Source organism: Hypomesus transpacificus, unplaced genomic scaffold, assembly GCF_021917145.1.
Source record: "Hypomesus transpacificus isolate Combined female unplaced genomic scaffold, fHypTra1 scaffold_131, whole genome shotgun sequence".
Lineage (NCBI taxonomy): Eukaryota > Metazoa > Chordata > Actinopteri > Osmeriformes > Osmeridae > Hypomesus > Hypomesus transpacificus.
Window position 1 is genome coordinate 466,531 of NW_025813707.1, and position 23,347 is coordinate 489,877.

Below are 23,347 nucleotides of genomic sequence, written 5' to 3' on the forward strand. Positions count from 1 at the left end.
AGAACGTGGCTGCAAAATCGTGACCACAATTCAAATTCAAATGTATTTCCAGAAATGCATTTTCATTTTAAGAATGTGGCTGCATTATTTGACTCATAAATCAAATTAGTACTGATTAGTACTGAGCGGACATTGCATTTTCATTTTCATGTTCTGCCCGCAAAGAACTGCCCATAATTCGAAAACGAAAATGCATTCTGAGCGGCGCAGTAGAGTGACGTCAGTAGCCGCTATTCTTCAGCTCCCTGCTGACCGAGCTACCCATCTTGTTCGGTAGGGGGCGGTGTGCACATACGATGAATTGATGAATTGATGTTTATTGGCCATGAAAGTTTGCACAGACACGGAATTTGATTTGGCAGGAGAGCCTACCTAGGCAGCCATCAAAGGCGCCCACCAGAAAGATTACAGCAAAGCATAACATGAGGAGAGAGGAGGAGAGAAAAAGGCAACCCCCATACAATGCTCCTAGAGGAGTACAGTATGGGAACAGGCAAAAACCTCAGCACATAAGCCCACAAACATTAACAACACAACATTACAAACACTTGCAATGGGAAAGGGCGGTGGGGTAGACCAGCAGCATCTGGACCTGCGACCGTAATAGGCGCTGGACACAGACCCGCCAGCCACCCAGGGAAAAGCAATCGAAGGCGTTGGATGGGGGTGGGGGGGTGGTGGTATCTGTAGTAGGTGAAAGTTAGTGTGTGAGTAGGTCTGGGTTGGCGCCCTCGACCTAGGCCACAATCAGTCCGAGTCTCTCTATGCAGATAGTGTTGGCAAGGAGACGTCCTTGGTCATGACCCGGGTAGAGACCAAGCCACAGATGTTGATGGTGGGGGAGTGGGAAGGGAAGGCAAGATAGTCTCGCTTCAGCGCTCTCCAGGGGAGTTGTTTTCCAGCAACGGCCTTGGCCAAGGCCTGAGCTGGTTACGGGGCCGAAAGTAGATGAGATTGGTGTAGATGTTTAGACGAGTAGATGCGACTCAATTTTCACGTCCACCCTTCAGGAAGGCCTCCAGATCCTCAAACCTTCTTTGCTGAGCCGCGAACTTATCCCTGTTGTACTCCCTATTCTGCTGTAAGTTCACAGTCAGTGCTCCAACGGCTCTGCCCACCGTCTCAATCAGGTCGGGCAGCCTAAGGGGGCTTTTGATGGCTGCAGCCGTTTCCTTGACTTTCCGATACACAAGCCAACCGCCTAATCCACACAGCAGAAAGCCTGTAATCATGGTTCCGAAAAATAAAGATGTCTTCAACATCCTCAACGGAAAGCGCCGCTAGACACACGACACGCCAATTGTCCCACGCGTCCATCGTGTAGCCAGCTGCAAACGTCCCGTCCGGACATTTGGGTTCCCCCGAACCCGAGCTTCTCTTCGAGAAGATGGTGTCAATTGCATTGAGAGACCAGCTAATTAATTCCATGCTTCCAGTTTCGGAGAGTGATGGTGAGAGAGTATCTTGAGACAGACAAGACAGACAAGACAGAGCGAAGCAGGGAAGGTCAGGGAGGGGAGGATAGAAAAATGCGACCGCCTTCGTCGAGAGCCAAGAGGGAGGATACGCATTGCATTACATGACAAATGTGCCGGGAAATTGATTGAATTGTCGGGTCTTTAGAGGACGCATCACAGATCATGGCGCTCCCTCAAATTGTGCAGACACTGATAGAATTAGCTGAGCTGGTAGAAACTAATAATATATCTGAGTCTGATGCCCGTGACCGAGTAGAACAAGTCACAGAGAGCTTGGCTGCATACTCTGCCGTCACAGACGTACACATTAATGAGGTTGCCATAGTAAACCTCTCTTCAGTCCTGGAACGGCTGGATGCTGTGAAGCCTCAAATGGGACGGGGACGACCAACCATCCACATCCCGTTCGAGTCCATCGAAAACTATTTATTAAATGGTCTACTTTTTCCTGTGAAAGCAAGCTGTTTCACCTTTGGCCTGGTTCAGACAAAATCTGAATTTCCGCAATCTGAATTTGAATTTCCGCAATCTGAATTTCAAGAATCTGAATTCCTGCAATCTGAATTTTAGAATGTTTTATTTTTGGATCAAAATAATTCAGTTGTATTAAATTTGGCATACAAATAATTCAGATATTATATATTCAACAGCAATATATTTCAGTTTTATGAAATTCGACACACAAATATTTCAGATCTTTCATATTCAAATTCAGATACTTTTGTCAGCTTTCTAGCTCCATAAATCCGTTGCTTTGCATCCTCCGACGGATGGTCTGGTGGCCGACAACAGCTCCGCTATGTCCTTTATTTTTAAACCATTTAATAAATAGTTTTCGATGGACTCGAACGGGATGTGGATGGTTGGTCGTCCCCGTCCCATTTGAGGCTCCACAGCATCCAGCCGTTCCAGGACTGAAGAGAGGTTTACTATGGCAACCTCATTAATGTGTACGTCTGTGACGGCAGAGTATGCCACCAAGCTCTCTGTGACTTGTTCTACTCGGTCACGGGCATCAGACTCAGATATATTATTAGTTTCTACCAGCTCAGCTAATTCTATCAGTGTCTGCACAATTTGAGGGAGCGCCATGATCTGTGATGCGTCCTCTAAAGACCCGGCAATTCAATCAATTTCCCGGCACATTTGTCATGTAATGCAATGCGTATGTGCACACCGCCCCCTACCGAACAAGATGGGTAGCTCGGTCAGCAGGGAGCTGAAGAATAGCGGCTACTGATGTCACTCTACTGCGCCGCTCAGAATGCATTTTCGTTTTCGAATTATGGGCAGTTCTTTGCGGGCAGAACATGAAAATGAAAATGCAATGTCCGCTCAGTACTAATCAGTACTAATTTGATTTATGAGTCAAATAATGCAGCCACATTCTTAAAATGAAAATGCATTTCTGGAAATACATTTGAATTTGAATTGTGGTCACGATTTTGCAGCCACGTTCTTAAAATGAAAATGCATTTCTGGAAATGCATTTGAATTTGAATTGTGGTCACGATTTTGCAGCCACGTTCTTAAAATGAAAATGCATTTCTGGAAATGCATTTGAATTTGAATTGTGGTCACGATTTTGCAGCCACGTTCTTGAAAATGAAAATGCAATTCTGGAAATGCATTTGAATTTGAATTGTGGTCACGATTTTGCAGCCACGTTCTTAAAATGAAAATGCATTTCTGGAAATGCATTTTCATTTTCAAATTTTACATTTCAAATTGAATTTTGGTATCTATTTGCTGGGGCATATTTTGAAAATTAAATTTCAAATGTCTTTTTCGTTTTCATTTTAATTAAGGGAAAGAATGAGCAGTCTTAAAGAAGAAAATGAAAATGCAAATAGGATGATTGAATACTAATTTGATTTATGAGTCAAATAATGCAGCCACATTCTTAAAATGAAAATGCATTTCTGGAAATGCATTTTCATTTGAATTTTGGTCACGATTTGCTTCCATAGTTTAAATCTTATCTCATCCCTAATCCTCACACAAACTATAAAAATTATTTTACATTTTCGAAACAGTTTGATCGGTACAGCCAATCAAAATCTGCGGCAAAGCCGGCAAACAGAAAGTTGGGTCGTATCTCAGCAAATCTTTGATGGATTCAAAGCTGCATTTACTCAGAACCCTGTTCTGAGAATGTCTAAACTGTTTTTCGTTCATTTTACCTGCTTAACCGGCTTGGACACCTCATTGCTGCTTGCAGCTATATTTAAAAATAATGTTACAATTTACAGAGTGAAGTGTCATGTTTGCTTAGTAACATAATCCAAGTTTGTGTTTATTGCATGGAGAAGGGAATGAACAGTTGAAAAGTATATGGTAAGAGCCTGGTAACACCATGGAAACAAACACGACTTTCTTTTACAGTCCAATTTCAGATTACTTACTGAGTACATAGCCATGTTTTACCTGGTATCGCCTTGGAACGTATAGTACAGGTTCATACTAAGGGTAATGTTGACAAAGTGGTATTTGATTTCAAAGAATAATGGTAAGAGCCTGGTAACACCATGGAAACAAACACGGCTTCCTTTTACATTCCAGTTTCAGATTACTTACTGAGTAAATATTTCAAAAATGCGCAAGAACATACCCAGTATCCATGAAGATTTACCATGATAGTAGAAGAAAACTCTTACCGCGGAGGTAGGTATACCAGCCAAGTAAATGAGGCCCTCATCAATAAATGTATCTGAAAGGGTATTTTATTGGAAAGTACTATCTTATATTCTCATTAGACCTGGACTGTTACCGACATAAACCTTAGGTAACTGCAGGGTAATGTATTTTCTTCGTAATTCTGCTGGAGCTTGGCCGTCTTTACCTACTTAGTAGCAGTGGTATTTACCCAATAACACATTATAATTTACTATATATATCTCCCGTAGTTACAAACTTACTACCAGCGGTATTTAAATAGTAATATTTATAAGTTCACAGGTAAATACTAAGTTTTGTCTTCTGTCTTTACCTAATTAGGAACAGTGAAAATTACCCAGTAATGACCAGCACTTTAGTATTTATTTACTGGGTAAAACACAAAACATAGCCTTTACTTTCTATGTAAATACCTAGTACTTAAGGGACTGTAAGAGGAAGGGTTACCGAATTATTTAGATATTGTTGTACATTTTCTACGTTTTATATTTAAATCTCCTATGTTTACCGTATTCCCCTTCCTGCCATAGTAAATTCCTTGTTTGTGTAAACTTACTTGGTGAATAAAGCTGATAATGAAGCTCTGGGAAATGTTTTACTGGGAAACCCTGGGTCTGGCCATTCATGTGGATGTCAGTTTGACATGTGCGATCTACCTAAACATCATCGCAGACAAGGTACTCTTTGTTTGGGAACGGTTTAAGGGACACGATGAAGTGTTCAAGGTGTTCCCATGACCTCAGAGCGTCTGTGGGATGTGGTGTGTGCGATAGGAGAAAAAAATGTAATACAACATGTTGTTTGTAGTAATAAGCCGACTAGCAACCTATTGTAAATGTACTAAAACTAATGTTCATTTAGCAGACGCTTTTATCCAAAGCGACTACCAAGAGAGAGCTTTACAAAGTGCATAGGTCACTGATAATAACAACAAGATAGCCCCAAAGCATTGCGGGTAGCCAAAACAAGAAGCACACATTGTGAACAACCATAAAATAAGTGCCAAAGGGAAGAACCATAAGAGCATGTAGTTAAGCAAGTTACAATTAAACAACATGAATCTCTAAGTGCAAGTGTACCTGTAGAAAAAGCAAGCAACAGTAAGAACTAGAGAGGGTACAATTTCTGGGGAAATTGTAGGGTGTGCTTGCTTGCGTCGGTTTCAGGCAGTGGCGGCTGCTGGTCTTTCAAATAGGGGAAGCTTATTTTCGGCTTACATCATATACATTTTCAGTTCACTGGCTAGTTCACCCCTACGACACTAGCCTAGCCTACTGTATGAATGAATGAACGAACCAAGGAACAAATATAAAGCCTGAAGGAAATGTGGGAAGTAGGTTAAACTAAAACAAGGAATGTGATGTATAATTGTATGAAATCTATGATGAAAATTGGCAAGCAATTTCGACAAGCAAATACCAAGAAATAGGTTGCCGCAGTTTGTCTTTCAACTACAGTTGCAAAATCCGTGATGAGACTGAGCTTGAATAGCTTCGGCGAGTTTTACAGTACAAAATCGCTGTCAATCAAAAGGAGATGCAGTCTTTCGACAGACCCTTCAATCATAACTTGGAAGCCCAGCGTCCAGGCCAGCCCACTCCTCCATTCACCTTCAGAGACGCTGAGCGTCCAGGGCGGGACATAATCGCAGCATTTATCCAATGACCGTATAGTTTTGAAGCACTGAAAACAACTGTTCACAGCAGGCCCATTGAAGTCCATGGAAGCTAAGCTTCCACAGGGAAATGCACTGTGGTGCTACGGGAAAGTATGAGACAGAAATCAGTCAGTCAACCTGCTAATATATGTAGCTGATTCTTAACGAACTGGTCTTCGATATGAACGTGTTCTAAGTCATTTAAATTTTAACACAATAGTAAATATTTGACCATTAATATGTTTAAATGTCGTTTTGAAAGACAATTGGACTTTCCTGAACTATCCCTTCCCTCCCCCCCGCTCCCCACCAACTCAGTGACAACATTCTCCATTCAGGAGAGTGAAGTTAACAGACTTTTCAAGAGGCAGAACCCACGCAAAGCAGCTGGGCCGGACGCTGTCTCCCCTGCCACCCTCAAGAACTGTGCTGACCAGCTGTCTCCGGTGTTCACCTACATCTTTAACACCTCCCTGGAGACATGCCATGTGCCAGCCTGTCTTAAGTCCTCCACCATCATCCCTGTGCCCAAAAAGCCCAGGCCAACTGGACATAATGACTACAGACCCGTCGCCCTGACCTACAGTGCCCTCCAAAAGTATTGGAACAGTGAGGCCAATTCCTTTATTTTTGCTGTAGACTGAAAACATTTGGGCTTGACATCAAACGATGAATGTGAAACCAGAGATCAACGTTTCAGCTTTTATTTCCAGGTATTTACATCAGGATCTGATGCACAAATTAGAAAATATCACCTTTTTGTTCGAACCCACCCATTTGTCACGTGAGCAAAAGTATTGGAACATGTGACTGACAGGTGTGTTTTGTTGCCCAGGTGTGTCCTATTACATACATTATTCAATCAATAAATACCACTGAATGTCTACACTCAGGTTCAGATTGGGTAAGATAGGTTTTGTCTAGGCAGACTGTATTCAGAGGTGAAAACAACATGAAAACCAGAGCGCTGTCTTTGGGTGAAAAACAAGCAATTGTGAGTCTTAGAGAAGATGGAAAATCAATCAGAGCCATTGCAGAAACATTGGCCATAGCCAGTACAACCATTTGGAATGTCCTGAAGAAGAAGAAAACTACTGGTGTACTAAGTAACAGACGTCGAACAGGTAGACCAAGGAAAACATCAGCAGTTGATGACAGAAACATTGTGAGAGCTGTAAAGAAAGACCCTAAAACAACTGTTAGTGAGATCAGCAACAACCTCCAGATGGCAGGAGTGAAGGTATCACTATCTACTGTTCGCAGAAGACTTCATGAACAAAAGTACAAGGGCTACACCAGAAGATGCAAACCACTCATTAGCAAGAAGAATAGGAAGGCCAGGCTGGAATTTGCCAAAAAGTACAGAGATGAACCTCAAAAATTCTGGGACAAAGTTTTATGGACTGATGAGACAAAGATTAACTTTTACCAAAGTGATGGAAAGGCTAAAGTTTGGAGAAAGAAAGGAACTGCTCATGATCCCAAACACACAAGCTCATCTGTGAAACACGGTGGAGGTAATGTCATGGCTTGGGCTTGCATGGCTTCTTCTGGGACGGGCTCATTAATCTTCATTGAGGATGTAACACATGATGGCAGCAGCAAAATGAACTCGGAAGTCTACAGAAACATTTTGTCTGCCAATTTAAGGAAAAATGCAACCAAACTGATTGGCAGAGCCTTCATCATGCAGCAAGATAACGACCCAAAACACACTGCCAAAACAACAAAGGAGTTCATCAGGGGCAAGAAATGGAAGGTATTAGACTGGCCAAGTCAATCTCCAGACTTAAACCCTATAGAGCATGCATTTTACCTGCTTAAGAGGAGACTGAAGGGAGGAACCCCACAAAACAAACAACAACTGAAAGAGGCTGCAGTGAAAGCCTGGGAAAGCATCAAAAAGGAAGAATGCAAAAGTTTGGTGACGTCAATGGGTCACAGACTTGCTGCAGTTATTGAAAGCAAAGGATTTGCAACTAAATATTAAGTCTTATTCACTTAAATATGTTTTAAGTATATCTGTTCCAATACTTTTGATCACATGACAAATGGGTGGATTCAAACAAAATGTGATATTTTCTTAGTTGTGCATCAGATCCTGATGTAAATACCTAGAAATAAAAGCTGAAACGTTGATCTCTGGTCTCACGTTCATTATTTGATGTCAAGCCCAAATGTTTTCAGTCTACAGCAAAAATAAAGGAATTCGCCTCACTGTTCCAATACTTTTGGAGGGCACTGTATGTGGTAATTAAGTCTTTTGAGCGCCTGGTGCTGGCACACCTTAAATCCATCACAGACCCTCTACTGGACCCCCTGCAGTTTGCCTACAGAGCCAACAGGTCTGTGGACGACGCAGTTAACATGGCCCTCCACTTCACTCTACAGCACCTGGACTCCCAGCATCCTACGCCAGGATCCTGTTTGTGGACTTCAGCTCTGCCTTCAATACCATCATCCCCGCCCTGCTTCAGGACAAGCTCTCCCAGCTGAACGTGCCCGATTCCACCTGCAGGTGGATCACAGACTCTCTGTCTGACAGGAAGCAGTGCGTTAAGCTGGGAACACTAGTCTCTGACTCCCGGTCCATCAGTACCGGATCACCTCAGGGCTGCGTCCTTTCTCCTCTGCTCTTCTCCCTGTAAGTCGCTCTGGATAAGAGCGTCTGCAAAAAAAAAAAAAAAAAGACTAAATGTACACAAACAGCTGCACCTCCAGTCATCCGTCCGTCAAACTCCTGAAGTTTGCGGACGACACCATCCTTATTGGGCTCATCTCTGGTGGAGATGAGTCTGATTATAGGTGGGAAGCGGCCAACCTGGTGACCTGGTGCAGCCAGAACAACCTAGAGCTAAATGCTCTTAAGACAGTGGAGACGGTTGTGGACTTCAGGAATAACTCAGCCCCACTCACCCCCATCACCCTGAGTGACTCCCCAGTAAACACTGTGGAATTCTTCCGCTTCCTGGGCACTATCCTCTCCCAGGACCTCAAGTGGGAACTGAACATCGGCTCCCTCATCAAGAAAGCACAACAGAGGATGTACTTCCTTCAGCAGCTGAAGAAATTCAACCTGCCAAAGACAATGATGGTGCACTTCTACTCAGCCATCATTGAGTCCATCCTCACCTCCTCCATCACCGTCTGGTACGCTGCTGCCACTTCCAAGGACAAGAGCAGGCTGCAGCGTATCATCCGCGCTGCTGAGAAGGTGATTGGCTGCCATCTGCCTTCCATTGAGGACCTGCACACCTCGAGGTCCCTGAGGCGAGCGAGGAAGATTGTGGCCGACTCCTCCAACCCTGGACACTCCCTGTTTCAGTCATTCCCCTCCGGCAGAAGACTGCGGTCCATCTGGACCAATACTTCATGTCACAAAAACAGTTTTTTCCCTTCCGCTGTTGGCCTCTTCAACAAGGCCAAGGGTCCACACTGACCATACCTGTCAACACTCCCGTTTTCCCTGGGAGTCTCCCGTATTTCACACCCATCTCCCGCCCCCTCCCGTTTTGTCAATTCTCCCGTAATTTGTATGGCCAAACCTAACCCCCTTTGAAACAAGCTACTGTAACAACGTTGTCACTGATAGTATTTCAGATGGAATTGCAATTCAAATAGTACCGTCTGCTAACAGAAAATATGCCCCCCAAAACGTAAATAAGTTTAATATTAATTTAAGGGGACATGGCTAATTCAAAAGCAGTTTTCTAGAGGCAAGCTAGCTGCTGTTGCTAGCCACACTTCACTGATTGTTTGAAAGCGCCGGAAATGTAAACGTTTCTTTTGACATAATAAAGTTTAGTTGTAACCTCCTAAACTATACAACGGAACGTAAATAAAAATACAAGCAACTCAATCGGGACCAAGACGAACATTTTGACACCAACGTTGTCTATGTAGTGCATATAGTCCAGTTTTTTTCTTTGGGGTGGGAAAATAATAATAATAATAATAATATATATGTGAGATAGCAATGTTTGTGCCCTTGCCGAAGAAAAAGCACACCCAATAAAAATAAAATTTACTAAAATAAAATATTTCGCAGCGAATACAACAGTTTAAATCAGTTACCACTAACCAACAAAAGCAACAAGTCTCTAAGCAGTCATTGTGATCCTTGAGGAAACAAGCATTGGGTTCAGCAAACCATTCCTAAGTACCGTTGTACTCCCGGAACAAGTGCGTCTTGAGCCTTCTCTTGAAGGTGGAGAGACAGTCTGTGTCTCTGATGGAGGTGGGGAGTTGATTCCACCACTGGGGGGCCAGGCAGGAGAAGAGCTTGTGTTGGGACCGGGCCATACCTGTCAACATTGGAGTACCAAAATCCGGGAGATTTTTATTTTTTGGTGGGGGGAATTGTCGATGCGGCTTGCTGATTAGACATTAAATTCCTCCGTCCATGTAGCCTACTGTCAGGGACGGACTGGGAGTAAAAATAGGCTCTGGACTTTGATTCAGACCGGCCCACCAAAACCGGTCCCGTATACGCCACCACAGCGAGCGCCCTGCTAATGCATGCAACTTCTGTGCCTGATGTGATGCTAGTTATAGGGACTTCAACGCTTAATGCGAGCGCACATAGCGCGCAAGCGAATTTTTTGTGGCTGATTTGAGCAAAAAGGTTTTTGAGGCTTTATGTAAAACAAACAAACATAGCCGCCTTTTCAATTGGTAAAACATTGTCCAGTGAAGGTAATTACGTTTACATTTCTTGGCCTGGTTTTCCATCTTTATATTGTCTCTACTAGCTAGCTTTTTATATGTCAGTGTCACTGTTGTGTGCATAGACGTTCATTTGGAATAGACCAACCGTACTGGGGGAAAGAGGGGCCGGCCAACCGTGTTGCTGGCCAACCGTGTCGCTCAATTTTCTGCCGAAATGTTTATTAGTAGTAAAAAAATATATAAGGCAAGCGAACTATAAGGCAACCAGAAGTGCTTCGGCCCATCGGGAATTCTCCATGTGCTCCCAATGGCCAGTCCGCTACTGTGTAGCCTACTGTTAATTTGCAGCTATATTTTTTTTTTTGCCGTAGCACCACCTGGGACTTTTGCCATTTCTACTAGTGATTCTGTATCAAAAATCAACCATGTATTTTTCAAATTCTCCCGTCTACCCGCAGAGATATCAACAGCGCAACTGGGTTGTAGGTTGCGGCAGAGAATGTAGTTAATATAGACGGGCTCTGGTTGCGGTCACAAATGGGTTGAAAATTGTATGATACCCTATGTATTATGTGAGTAGGATGCGTTTCATACAAGATCTGGCAACTGGACAACAATGAAATAATATATTGATGTGAATATTTATATAGTGAGGTTTGGCCATACAAATTACGGGAGTTTCACGGGAGGAATGACAAAACGTGATGGGTTTCAAATACGGGAGACTCCCGGGGAAAACGGGAGTGTTGACAGGTATGGAACGGGCGGTCTTGAGCGGTGGGACCACCAGGCGGTTGTCTGACGAAGACCGTAGGTGGCGGGTGGGGGTGTAAGGCTGCAGGAGAGACTTGATGTAGTCGGGTGCAGTCCCGTTCACTGCTCAGAAGGTCAGTACCAGGGTCTTGAATCTGATGCGGGCCGTGATGGGTAGCCAGTGGAGGGAAATGAGGAGCGGAGTAACGTGGGAGCGTCTGGGTAGGTTGTAGACTAGGCGTGCCGCTGCGTTCTGAATCCTCTGAAGAGGGCGGGTTGCGCATGCTGGGAGACTGGCGAGCAGCAAATTGAAGTAGTCCAACTTGGAGAGGACAAGTGGACAAGCAGCTGGGTGGAGTGCTCAGACAAGTATCTCCTGATCTTCCGGATGTTGTAGAGGGTGAATCTACACGACTGGGTGACCGCAGCAATGTGGGCCGTGAGGGAGAGCTCATCATCCATGGTAACCCCAAGGTTCCTGGCAGAGGATGAAGGGGTCACCATCGCAGATCCCAGGATGATTGAGAGGTCGTGGGAGATGGAGGGTTTGGCCGGATTGATGAGAAGTTCTGTTTTGGCGAGTTTCAGCTGGAGGTGGTGCTCGGTCATCCAGGCGGAGATGTCTGCGAGGCAGGCCTAAATCCTAGCTGAGATCCCGGTATCAGTTGTGGGGAACGACAGGTACAGCTGCGTGTCGTCAGCGTAGCAGTGGTAGGAGAAGCCATGAGAGGTGATGGGAGGTGGTCCAAGTGAGGTGGTGTACAGAGAGAAAAGGAGGGGTCCAAGGACGGAGCCCTGTGGGACACCAGTGGAGAGCTGGCGAGGGTCTGACAGGAGACCTGGTATGATCTTCCCGACAGGTAGGATGAGATCCACTGGAGTGCAGTGCCAGTGATGCCCATCTCAGAAAGTCTGTAGAGTAGGATATGGTGGTTAACCGTATCAAACGGTGCAGAAAGGTCCAGCAGAATGATGAAGGATGACCTCGAAGCTACTCTGGCAGACTGGAGGGCAGTGGTGACTGAAAGGAGGGCAGTCTCTGTGGAGTAGCCGGTCTTGAAGCCCGATTGGTTGGGGTCAAGCAGGTTGTTCTGAGAGAGAAAGTTAGACAGTTGGTTAGATACAGCACGTTCAATTGTTTTAGAAAAGAAGGGTAACAGTGATACCGGTCTGTAGTTCTGGAGGACGGCAGGGTTAAGGGAGGGTTTTTTAAGTAGAGGGGTAACTCTGGCCTGTTTGAAGGCAGAGGGGAAGGTGCCAGAGGTAAGAGAGGAGTTTAGGACATGGAGCAGAAAAGTTATGATGGAGGGGGAGATGGTTTGAAAGAGAGGGGAGGGGACAGGATCAAGGGGGCAGGAGGTGGGGCGATGAGAGAGAATGAGGTCAGAGAGCTCTGACTCGGACAGGGGAGAGACAGAGTTTAGACATTTAGTTGGGTCAGTCATGGAGGGGGAGGGGGTAGGAAAGGTGGGTTTAGGGAACCGACTGCTAATGTCGGGAGACTTTTTTCTCAAAGAAGAAGGAGAAGTCGTCTGCCGTCAGGGTGGTGGGGGAGGTGGGTTAAGAAGGGTGGAGAAGGTAGAGAAAAGTTTGTGGGGGTTTGAAGCAGAGTTAATTTTTTTCAGAAAGTAAAGGGTTTTAGCAGTGAGAAGAGAAGGATTTAAGGAGTGAGTGATACTTATCAAGGTCCAGACCGTCTTTGGACTTGCGCCATCTCTTCTCAGCTGCCCGAAGGATGGACCGTTCTCAACTGACAACATCCGTGAGCCACGGGCAGGAGGGAGAAGCTTGTGCAGGCCTGACAGGGGACAGAGAGTGTCGAGTGGTGCAGTTAATGTGGATAACAGGGTGTCGGTGGCAGTGTTAGGGGGGTGGGACGAGAACTCGTCAATGGGAGGGAGGGAGGATGTTACAATAGAGGAGAAATGGCAGGGGGATGGGGAGCGGAGGTTGCGCCGGAAAGTTACGAGGGGAGGGGAGGTAGGAGGAGTTTGAGGGAAAGAGACAGAGAATTGGATAAAGTAGTGATCAGAAATGTGCAGTGGGGTTACAGAGGTTAAGTCAGTGATACAGTTAAGTGTCAGGACGAGGTCTAGCTGTTTTCCTGCCTTGTGGGTCGCCGGTGTGGTCAGCAGTATCAGGTCGAAGGAGGTCAGGAGAGACAAGAAGTCGACAGCCTAAGTTCCTTGGAGGTGGATGTTGAAGTCCCCAAGGACTATCAGGGGGGTTCCATCATCTGGGAGGACGCTGAGGAGCATGTCCAGCTCCTCCACAAAGTCGACTAGCGGTCCTGGTGGGCGATAAAGAACAATTAAACATGCTTTGATAGGATAGGTTAGCATCACATAATGGTGTTCAAATGATTTGGCAGTAACAGAGAGTGGTGTGGATGTGTATTTAATATGTGGGGAAAGAAGCAAACCTGTCCCACCACCCCGCCCAGTTGATCGGGGTGATTGAGTGAAGGAGTGGTTGACAGAGAGAGCAGCTGGAGTTGCAGTGTTCTCTGGGCGGATCCACGTCTCTGTCAGCGCAAGGGCATGAAGAGAAGCATGAGATGCAAACGCCGGGATGAAGTCTGCCTTGTTCAGCAGACTGGCAGTTCCAGAGCCCTAAAGAAAGAGAGAGGGCAGGTGGAGAAGATCTGGATAGGTGGTGAAGGTTAGAAGTTGACCATATATATACTTTGTGACATATCTACGTCTACGGGTAGTGTAATGAACAGGAATGCTAAGGAAACACATGCTAGCTATGAATAAGTTCTAGGTTGAATATAATCTAAATATGAATAGGTTGATACTTATCAGAAGAGGTGATCCGCCTCGTCAGCCTTCCTCGGTGGACTCCCGCAGGTAGACTCCTTGTCTTTGTTTGACTGACTCCCGCAGGTAGACTCCTTGTCTTTGTTTGACTGACTCCCGCAGGTCGACTCCCTGTCTTTGTTTGACTGACCCCCGCAGGTAGACTCCCTGGCTTTGTTCGACTGAGTCTTCGTGCACCGAGGCTGCCAGGCGAGGCTGCCTCTGTAGTGCTAGCCGCCTTAAATATGCTAATGCGCAGATACAACGCCCCCAATTACTGTCAAACAAAAGAATACCCTGAGTACCCTGAAACCGAAATGACTCACTGGCTAGCTACTCTTTGACCAGTTTAAACTGGTTACCTAACTGCTGATCCTTCAGCTCTACCCAAGAGACTAAGTTTTAGCTAAACTCAATATAATACTACAGCCTTGATCACTCGCAGTAAATGCGGCGGTCTTAATTATCACTTCAGCAGGACGCTGTACGTAACGTAATGCATGTGGAGTTTATACCCATCTTCCATAGCTCTAAGTACCAAATATCATTTAATTATACTGTATAGCCTATCAATGGTAACACAAAGGATGAAAATAAAAAATGGGCCAGGTGACAAGAGGGAAAGACGCATCTGATCACTGTGGGCATGGGAACATTTTACACAACAAAACCCTCTGTTTATAAAAAGGAAAACAAGATACAGATAATAACTGCTTTTCCCCCAGAAGCTTGAAATTTATGTCGGCATTTAAATGCACCCTGCTTTGGTGTTGCCGATATTCCTAGGGTCGCAGTACAGTCCCCCTCGAACTTTTGTACTTACACTTATAGTCTAACGTTCTCACCTATTCCGTGTATCCCAGAAACTAAAGGGGTTCTTAATTAAAAAATCCACAACATTTTCAGTACATTTAGTCATAGTGCATGAGAAAAAGTGCTTTCTCTTGCACTCGCTGCTAGTAGTTAGCTAGTACTAGCTACTAGCTGCTTTGATACAGTAACTGAACACAAATAAACATTTTTAAAACCAAGAAAACCATCTATATTCTTTTTCAGTCTCCTGTAATACGAAATACCTAATTTGAATAGAATAATATTACTAAAATGCTCACCTATCACTCTCTCAGTCTAAAATTTTCGCCCCCAATAATGCTCTTTGGATTTGGTTGAACAGCATGTCAATTCATACTGCGGAAGCTTTGACTGGTGGGAAGAAGTCCACGGAAATAGTATTATTTACTAGGGGTGGGAATCTTTTGGTACCTCATGATTCGAATCGATTCTTGGGGTCACGATGCGATTAAAAATCAATTCTCGATTTTTCAAAGATAAAAAAATAAATCGATGTGAATTGCTAGAAGACTGAATCGATTTTTTCTCCCACCCCTATTATTTACCGTGCATGTCTATGGACGGGTGGTTCGGCCCGCCAGCCGCTAGGTTTTACATTGAAATCAATGCAGCCAGAGGAGGACTGAGGCTACCTGTCCTCCGGATGTACCGTAGTTCTATCACAGACAGTGCTGTTGAGTTACTGTAGACCTTCATTTCAATATTGTGTATTTTAACCCGTTAATTAGTAGCGTCACATATATGTGATCGTTCGAAAGCGGGCCCCACAGAGTACCGTCACACGTGTGATTCTGAACATTCCAACCGACTATTTTCCGATAGAAAAAAACTATGACAAACGCTATAGTATGGCTTCAAAATTTACTATTAGGAGGCTAACAAGTAACTCTAGCAGGTAGTAGCATTGCTACGAGTATTATGCTAGGTTGCTAGGTAACGGAAGCTAACTAAAGCTAGCTAGCTTTCGTTTTGAAAAAATAACTCACTCTGGTGGAAGCGTTGGTAATATTTAGAACTCACTCATCTATAGGTTAATAAATGTATCAGACATATAAATATATTCAGTGTAGTTCTATTTAATATGTGTTACTTTTTACGTTCCAAAATGTTTTATTTTAGGAAATTTCACTGAGGAGGATGATCCTCCCCTGACAAACCTCCACTGGCAGGTGGTCATAATGTTTTGACTCATCAATGTATGATGGACCAGCTTTGTCCTTTCCCAATTTATCGTTTTTCGTAACGTTTCTTTCTCCCCTTTCTTTACCCCCCACCCACATTCCCAGGTGTATGTTTCCGTCTGTACCCCCAGTCTTTGTATGAGGAAGGCATGGTGCAAGCCTGTAGTCCAGGGGTGGTGGAGGAGAACCTCAGCCACCTAGTGCTGCTGCTCAAGAGGCTGGACATTGCTGACATGGGCCAGTGCAAGTTCCTAGATAGACCAGGTAATAGAAAACAGTCCCACTGTTTTGTGTCCTATAACTCCTATATTGTTTAAGTTAAGCTTCAGGACAGACTGTTACCATCTATGACTATGTGGTCAATGTACTTTGTTTTTATACTCAATTGTTTTTATACTTAATATTATCTTATATTCTCCTTCCTTCCAACTGTTTTTTTTATGTTATATCCTCCCAGCTCCAGAGTCTCTGATGCAGGCTCTGGAGGACCTGGACTATTTGGCAGCGCTGGATGACGATGGCAATCTGTCTGAGGTGGGCATCATCATGTCCGAGCTTCCTCTGGAGCCCTCACTGGCCAAGGCTCTGATAGCAGCCTGCGAGTATGACTGTGTCAACGAGCTGCTCACCATCGCTGCCATGCTAACAGGTCAACACACAAATCTTGGTTACACACATATGTACACATGCACTGACACCCTCTACTTATCTCTCACTTACTTTAAAACACAACCACAACCTCCCCAAAATATTTGCGCTTCACTTTTTCCACATTTTGTTATGTTACAGCCTTATTCCAAAATGGATTCCATAAATTATACACACAATACCCCATAATGACAAAGTGAAAGAGTTGGTTTAATATTTTTTATAGATTTGCAAAAATTAAGAAAAAAAATTATGAGTATATAAGTATTCACATCCTTTGCTTAATACTTTGTTGAAGCACTTTTGGCAGTAATTACAGCCTTACGTCTTTTTGAATATGATGCTACAAGCTTGGCACACCTATTTTGGGGCAGTTTCTCCCTTTCTTCTTTGAAGGACCACTCAAGTTCCATCAGGTTGGATGGGAAGCGTCATTGTGCAGCCATTTTCAGATCTCTCCAGAGATGTTCAATCGGGTTCAAGTCTGGGCTCTGGCTGGGATATTGACCCTTACGGAAGGAAAATATATTGCAGTATATTGGAAAATATCAAATAGAATATATTTTAAATATATGTAAAAAGTATAGCAGCAAACAGCAACGGCGGAGTCCTCCTTCAAAATGGCACAATATTGTAAAATGTACATAATACATAGTTACACCGGGATTACCCAGAAGACTAGAAACTGTTTTGTCAAAAAAATTTAAATGCCTATGCCTGGAGTTGAACCTACAACCCTTAGTTTATCAGAAGAACCTCTCATCCGATTGAGCCATTCCTAGGTCTAGACCATGGCATGTTCAGTAACTAAATAATAAAATAAGACGTTTCTCCTATGGCAAGAGTAGTCAGATTTGGTCCAAGCTCAAACAGCTCTAATTCAGTCATATTTTCCCATATCAAGGTGAAACTTTGCAGTACTTCAGGGGGGTGTCACCTTAAAGCCTATTCCTGACGGGGGAATTCTAATTATATGGAAATATATACATGAAATATATGTACAGATATGTGGTCAATATATTGTGGAATATATTTTAAATATAGGTAAAATTATATGGAAAAATATTGGAAATATATACTGACAATGATCGCTTCCAGCAAACTTCTTTTGAATTAGCCAATTGCCCCTAAATAAATGTCAATCTTATTTACGTTTTTGGGGGCACATTTTCAGTTAGCAGATCGTACTGTTTGAATCGGGATTCCATTTGAAATACTGACTCCAATCAAGTTGTAGAAACATCTCAAGGATGAACAGTGTAAACATGATGCACTTGAGCTCAATTTTGAGTGTCATGGCAAAGGCTGTGAATACTTAAGTAGTTTATAGTTATAGACATTTCCCCCCCAAAAAGTTAACGTTATCAATTAGGGGGCATTGTGTGTAGAATGTGGAAAAAAATAATTTAATTAATTTTTGGGATACGGCTGTAACATAGTGACCAGATTTGAGTTTGTGAAAAAGAGGACACTTCACGTCGGGGGGGGGGGGGGGGGGGGGGGGGGGGTGCTGGTCGTGTATGCCGCACTATCTGATCAAAATTCTCGCTACAGTCAGAGTTTGGCAAGAAAGTGGAACGTAAGGGACATACCCTTTCCGAAACTTGTAAGGGCGTCATTGTTGGTGAAAGACCAAGAGAAACTCGAACAGGGCAAAAACCCGGACAATTTTTGAATCCCTGCCGGACGCGTTTTTTAGGTCTCGAAAAGAGGACATGTCCGGATAAAAGAGGACGTCTGGTCACCCTATGTAACATAACGTGGAAAAAGTAAAGCCCTGTGAATACGTTCGGGATGCACTGTACACCTATCAATACATTCTCATTAACGTATCTCTCTCAGACACGCTGGCTGTTTAACAATCCGAATAACGTTAAGAACGTATGTGTTCTTGAGAAGAACGTTCTTGCCAAGTGTCTTGCGAGAACGGTCTTACAAGACCGCGAGGATGGAAAACTTGTGTTCTTTGGATTGGAACCGTACTTGGGCAATGAAAGATGACGTCATACGAGTTCGCAAGAATTCAAGAACGAAGAAAAACGTGGATTGATAAACAGCCAATGTCTTTGCGGGGACATAAGACCCTTAATGTTTTACAAAACAGTCCCCCTGCCCTCTGTTTCCAGCTCCCCCATGCTTTGTGACTCCTCCATCTAACAGAGAGGAGGCTGCAGCTACTCACAGACTCCCCCTACTGCACACAGAGGGAGACCACTTCACCCTCATTAACATCTACAATGCCTACATACAGCGTGAGTCTCTTGGATTCGCTATTTTTTACACACTTAGATAGTTACACTTTCTCGAAATGATTATTATTTTTATATCACAATGTAGAAGTAATAGTAGCCATTCCACAGACTCGGATGAAACCAAAAGGTGATCGTGCCTTTTCAGTTTTGGCCCCTACTCTGTGGAATAAACTGCCAATTCGGGTCAGTTTAGGGTCACTTGTGCTAATTGTACAACCCGAATTCCGGAAAAGTTCAAACCTTTTTTAAATTTGAATAAAATGAAAACTAAAAGACTTCACATGAGCCAATATTTTATTCACAATATAACATAAATAACATAACAAATGTTTAAACTGAGAAATGTTACACTTTTATCCACTAAATGAGCTCATTTCAAATTTGATGCCTGCTACAGGTCTCAAAAAAGTTTGCACGGGGGCAACAAATGGCTGAAAAAGCAAGACATTTTGAAAATATTAATTTTCGAGACCATGTAACAACTAATTAAGTTAATTGATATCAGGTATGTAACATGATTAGCTATAAAAGGGATGTCTTAGAGAGGCAGTCTATCAGAAGTAAAGGTGGGCAGAGGCTCTCCAATCTGTGAAAGAGTGCATAAAAAGATTGAGGAATACTTTAAAAACAATGTTCGTTAACGTCAAATTGCAAAGGCTTTGCCAATATCATCATCTACAGTGCATAACATCATCAAAAGATTCAGAGGAACTGGAGAAATCACTGTGCGTAAGGGACAAGGCCGGAGACCTTTATTGGATGCCCATGGTCTTCGGGCCCTCAGACGACACTGCATCACTCATCGGCATGATCGTGTTAATGACATTACTAAATGGGCCCAGGAATACTTCCAGAAACCACTGTCGGTAAACACAATCCGCCGTGCCATCTGCAGATGCCAACTAAAGCTCTATCATGCAAAAATGAAGCCATATGTAAACATGGTCCAGAAGCGCCTTTGTGTCCAGTGGGCCAAGGCTCATTTAAAATGTACTATTTCAAAGTGGAAGAGTGTTCTATGGTCCGACAAGTCCAAATTTGACATTCTTGTTGGAAATCACGGACGCCGTGTCCTCCAGGCAAAAGAGGAGGGAGACCTTCCATCGTGTTATCAGCAAGTTCAAAAGCCAGCATCTCTGATGGTATGGAGGTGCATAAGTTCAGACGGTATGGGCATCTTGCATGTTTTGGAAGGCACTATGAATGCTGAAAGGTATATAAAGGTTTTAGAGCAACATATGCTCCCCTCCAGAAGATGTCTATTTCAGGGAAGGCCTTGTGTATTTTAGCAGGCCAGTGCAAAACCACATACTGCAGCTATTACAACAGCATGGCTTCGTCATAGAAGAGTCCGTGTGCTGAATTGGCCTGCCTGCAGTCAGGATCTTTTTTTTTATAGAGAACATTTGGCGCATCATTAAACGAAAAATATGTCAAAGACGACCACAAACACTTCAGCAGCTGGTACCTATATAGAGTAAGAATGGGACCAAACTCCAACACCAAAACTCCAGACACTCATAACCTCAATACCCAGTCGTCAAACTGTTTTGAAAAGACGAGATGTTACACCATGGTAAACATGCCCCCGTCTCAACTATTTTGAAACCTTTAGCAGGAATCAAATTTGAAATGAGCTCATTTTGTGCATAAAATTGTAAACTTTCTCTGTTTAAACATGTGTTATGTTATCTATGTTCTATTGTGAATAAAATATTGGCTCATGTGATTTGAAGTAAACTAGTCTAAACTAGTTTGTCGACTGTTCCTACTTATTGTTGTTTTGCCTTTATCTGATGACTTTGTACAGCACTTTGGTCGGCATTGGCTGTTTGTAAATATGCTCTATAAATAAACTGACTTGCCTATAAATGTATTTTACAGACAACGAAGATGAAGCATGGTGTACCACCAACTTCTTGAACCCAGTTGCGTTACGTTTAGCTGTGTTGATCAGGGGAGAGCTCCTGGAAGTGATGAAGCGAATAGAGTTGCCTGTCTCACCTCCAGCCTTTGGTTGCCAAGATAACTGCACCAACATCAAGCGTGCGCTTATCTCAGGCTTTTTCCTCAAGGTAGAGAAAACGTTTGTGTGAATCTTATGGGTAAAAGATCATTGTGATGCCTACTAACCTTTCCAGCTTTTCCTTTTGCAATTCCTCTTTTATTTTCCCAAACTCCTTGTCCTTCAGGTAGCGCATGATGTAGATGGCTCTGGTAACTACCTCCTGTTGACTCATCGCCATGTGGCTCACCTCCACCCCTTTTCTTCCTACCTGTGCCGTCGTCCACGCCCCAGCCCACCTACCTGGGTCCTCTACCATGATTTCACCATCTCCCATGACAACTGCATCCGCATTGCCTCCGAAGTTCATCCCCACATGTGAGTATCCTGGCAAAATATTTTTTATTAAGAAAATTATATTTATAAACATCATAATCATTTTTTTACTACTTTGTTGGAGTATCTGAATTGTTTTGTCTTTGCAGCAGGCTCAACAGTTGTTTCACTCAGTTTATCAGGTGAGTGTCTAAACATAATAAAAACGTAACCTCTTTCCTCGCCTCTTCTTAATGTGATAGGCTAGTGGAGCTGGCCCCTCAATATTACCTGGGTAACCTGCCACCAAGTGAGGGGAAGGAGCTGCTGATGGAGTTGAGACAGAGTCAGGCTTCCCCAGACGAGGACCAGGAGGAGGGCTCAGATGGAGCCTATGGCAGGACGCACAAAGAGAGAAATCCCAACAACATGGGAGAAACTCACAGCCAGTACAGCACCGAACTCTGTATAGTCCAATAAAAGGAACCAGTGAAAACCTTGAATAGATAACCAAGAGTTGTGGATACATTGTGCAAGATGCTCTCAAATGCTGTCACTGAGGTCTTCCAAGATTACTCTTCTGAACCACACTATGATCCTCTCACAAGAGTAAATAAACACTAACCAACAAGACACTTTTTTATTGAAGCTGTTTACATATGAGGGAACAGGAGTTAATGTACAGGTGTCCGGAAACATCACCTAATTTAAGAATATAATTGTTAGATATGGGAAAAAGCTTCAACATGAAGCAAACATACAGATTTATTGTACACATTTTAATGCTAAGTAATATTTTGTTTTATTGTAATTACTGAGCTTATTATGCTTGCTTATTCTACGTGAAACTCTGTTGTATGTGTCAAATTGCTGTGTTGTATCTTGGCCAGGTCGCAGTTGTAAATTAAAACTTGTTCTCAACTAGCCTACCTGGCTAAATAAAATAAATAAAAAGCAATATATTGGGGAAGAAATTGCTGACATTTTATATACAACTGTGGATTGTACACTTTTCATTTAATCAATAAATGCTCCCAGGAAGTCAATGAATTATATTTAATTCCCAAGAAGCACCAAGAAAGTGAACCTGACACTGTGAATCTGTGTTAATCTCAAGGCTGAGTGGTTTACAATGGACTTCTGATATTGCACAGAGCTTCAATTTCAATGGTATCTGAAACTTTTGTGATACGATTAATCTTTTTACCCTTATTGTGTTTAGTGTTTGTACTCTGATAATTTCTTCCCCACTCCAACTGTTTGAATAATATGTGTGTGTAAGTTCAGGGTATCTTCCCCAAATCTTCTGTATCTTCAAAATTATATTTTGAACACACATTAATAAAATGTTTATTTCCTGAACATCTGGCCTTTATTTTGTTCACTACTTAAAGGGGTAATTGACTAGGTTTTTTGGGTATTTCACACTGTTCCTAAAATCGAATACCGAATAGGGTATGTAAGTTTGGTTGGGACGAAAATGGCCCGGGTGCTGTTCTATGCCCCCTGATACATCAAGTGAATTTTTCCCGGGAAAAAACGCTAGGTTTTCTCCTTTTATGGCATGCTCATGAATATATGGATGAGCTTTGCGCTGATTGGTTGGTTTACAATGAGTGTAGCTGCAGAGCAAAGACGCAACACGGTCATCAGCACTCACTGAAACAACGAATGTGGAGCCTTGAAAATTTTTTGTACAAATAAATCTATTTTGTCTACATAAAGGAATGGCATCGTTGGTGTGTGCCAAGGGAAAAAAGAGAGCCGAGTTGAGGCTGTTAAGATGGGGGGGTAAATAAACTTAACTTTAACCCAATGTTCTTCACACTATAGGCGAGTTAGAAATACACATAATATTCATGCGTCAATATGTCACTTCTAGGGCCCGTTCGTCGTAAGGGTTGAAGCTAAGTTAATCAATTGTCCCTTTAGCCCGTTAACATTAGCAAGCTAATTGAGAACCGCAAGTATCGGTTCGATGACGGCTGATCCGCATCCAAATCATGTGGTTAATTTCAATCAGGCTAAACTCATCAGGGCAAGTGCACGAGCACGTCCTAC

At 43.3% G+C, this 23,347-nt stretch overlaps 1 protein-coding gene across 3 annotated transcripts in view; it reads left to right on the forward strand.

The window, feature by feature from the left end:
* The window catches only part of dqx1 (DEAQ box RNA-dependent ATPase 1), a 56,684-nt gene extending 34,043 nt beyond the window's left edge, over positions 1–22,641 (forward strand). For 2 of the 3 annotated variants that reach the window (XM_047050905.1, XM_047050907.1), the window contains 6 exons: positions 16,172–16,330; positions 16,524–16,715; positions 18,841–18,966; positions 20,851–21,041; positions 21,159–21,349; positions 21,550–22,641. In XM_047050905.1, coding sequence (XP_046906861.1) covers positions 16,172–16,330; positions 16,524–16,715; positions 18,841–18,966; positions 20,851–21,041; positions 21,159–21,349; positions 21,550–21,766 — 1,076 coding nt within the window. In that variant the 3' untranslated portion in view covers positions 21,767–22,641. The other variant, XM_047050906.1, reaches the window with a different exon arrangement.
* Positions 22,642–23,347: the final 706 nt, after the last annotated feature.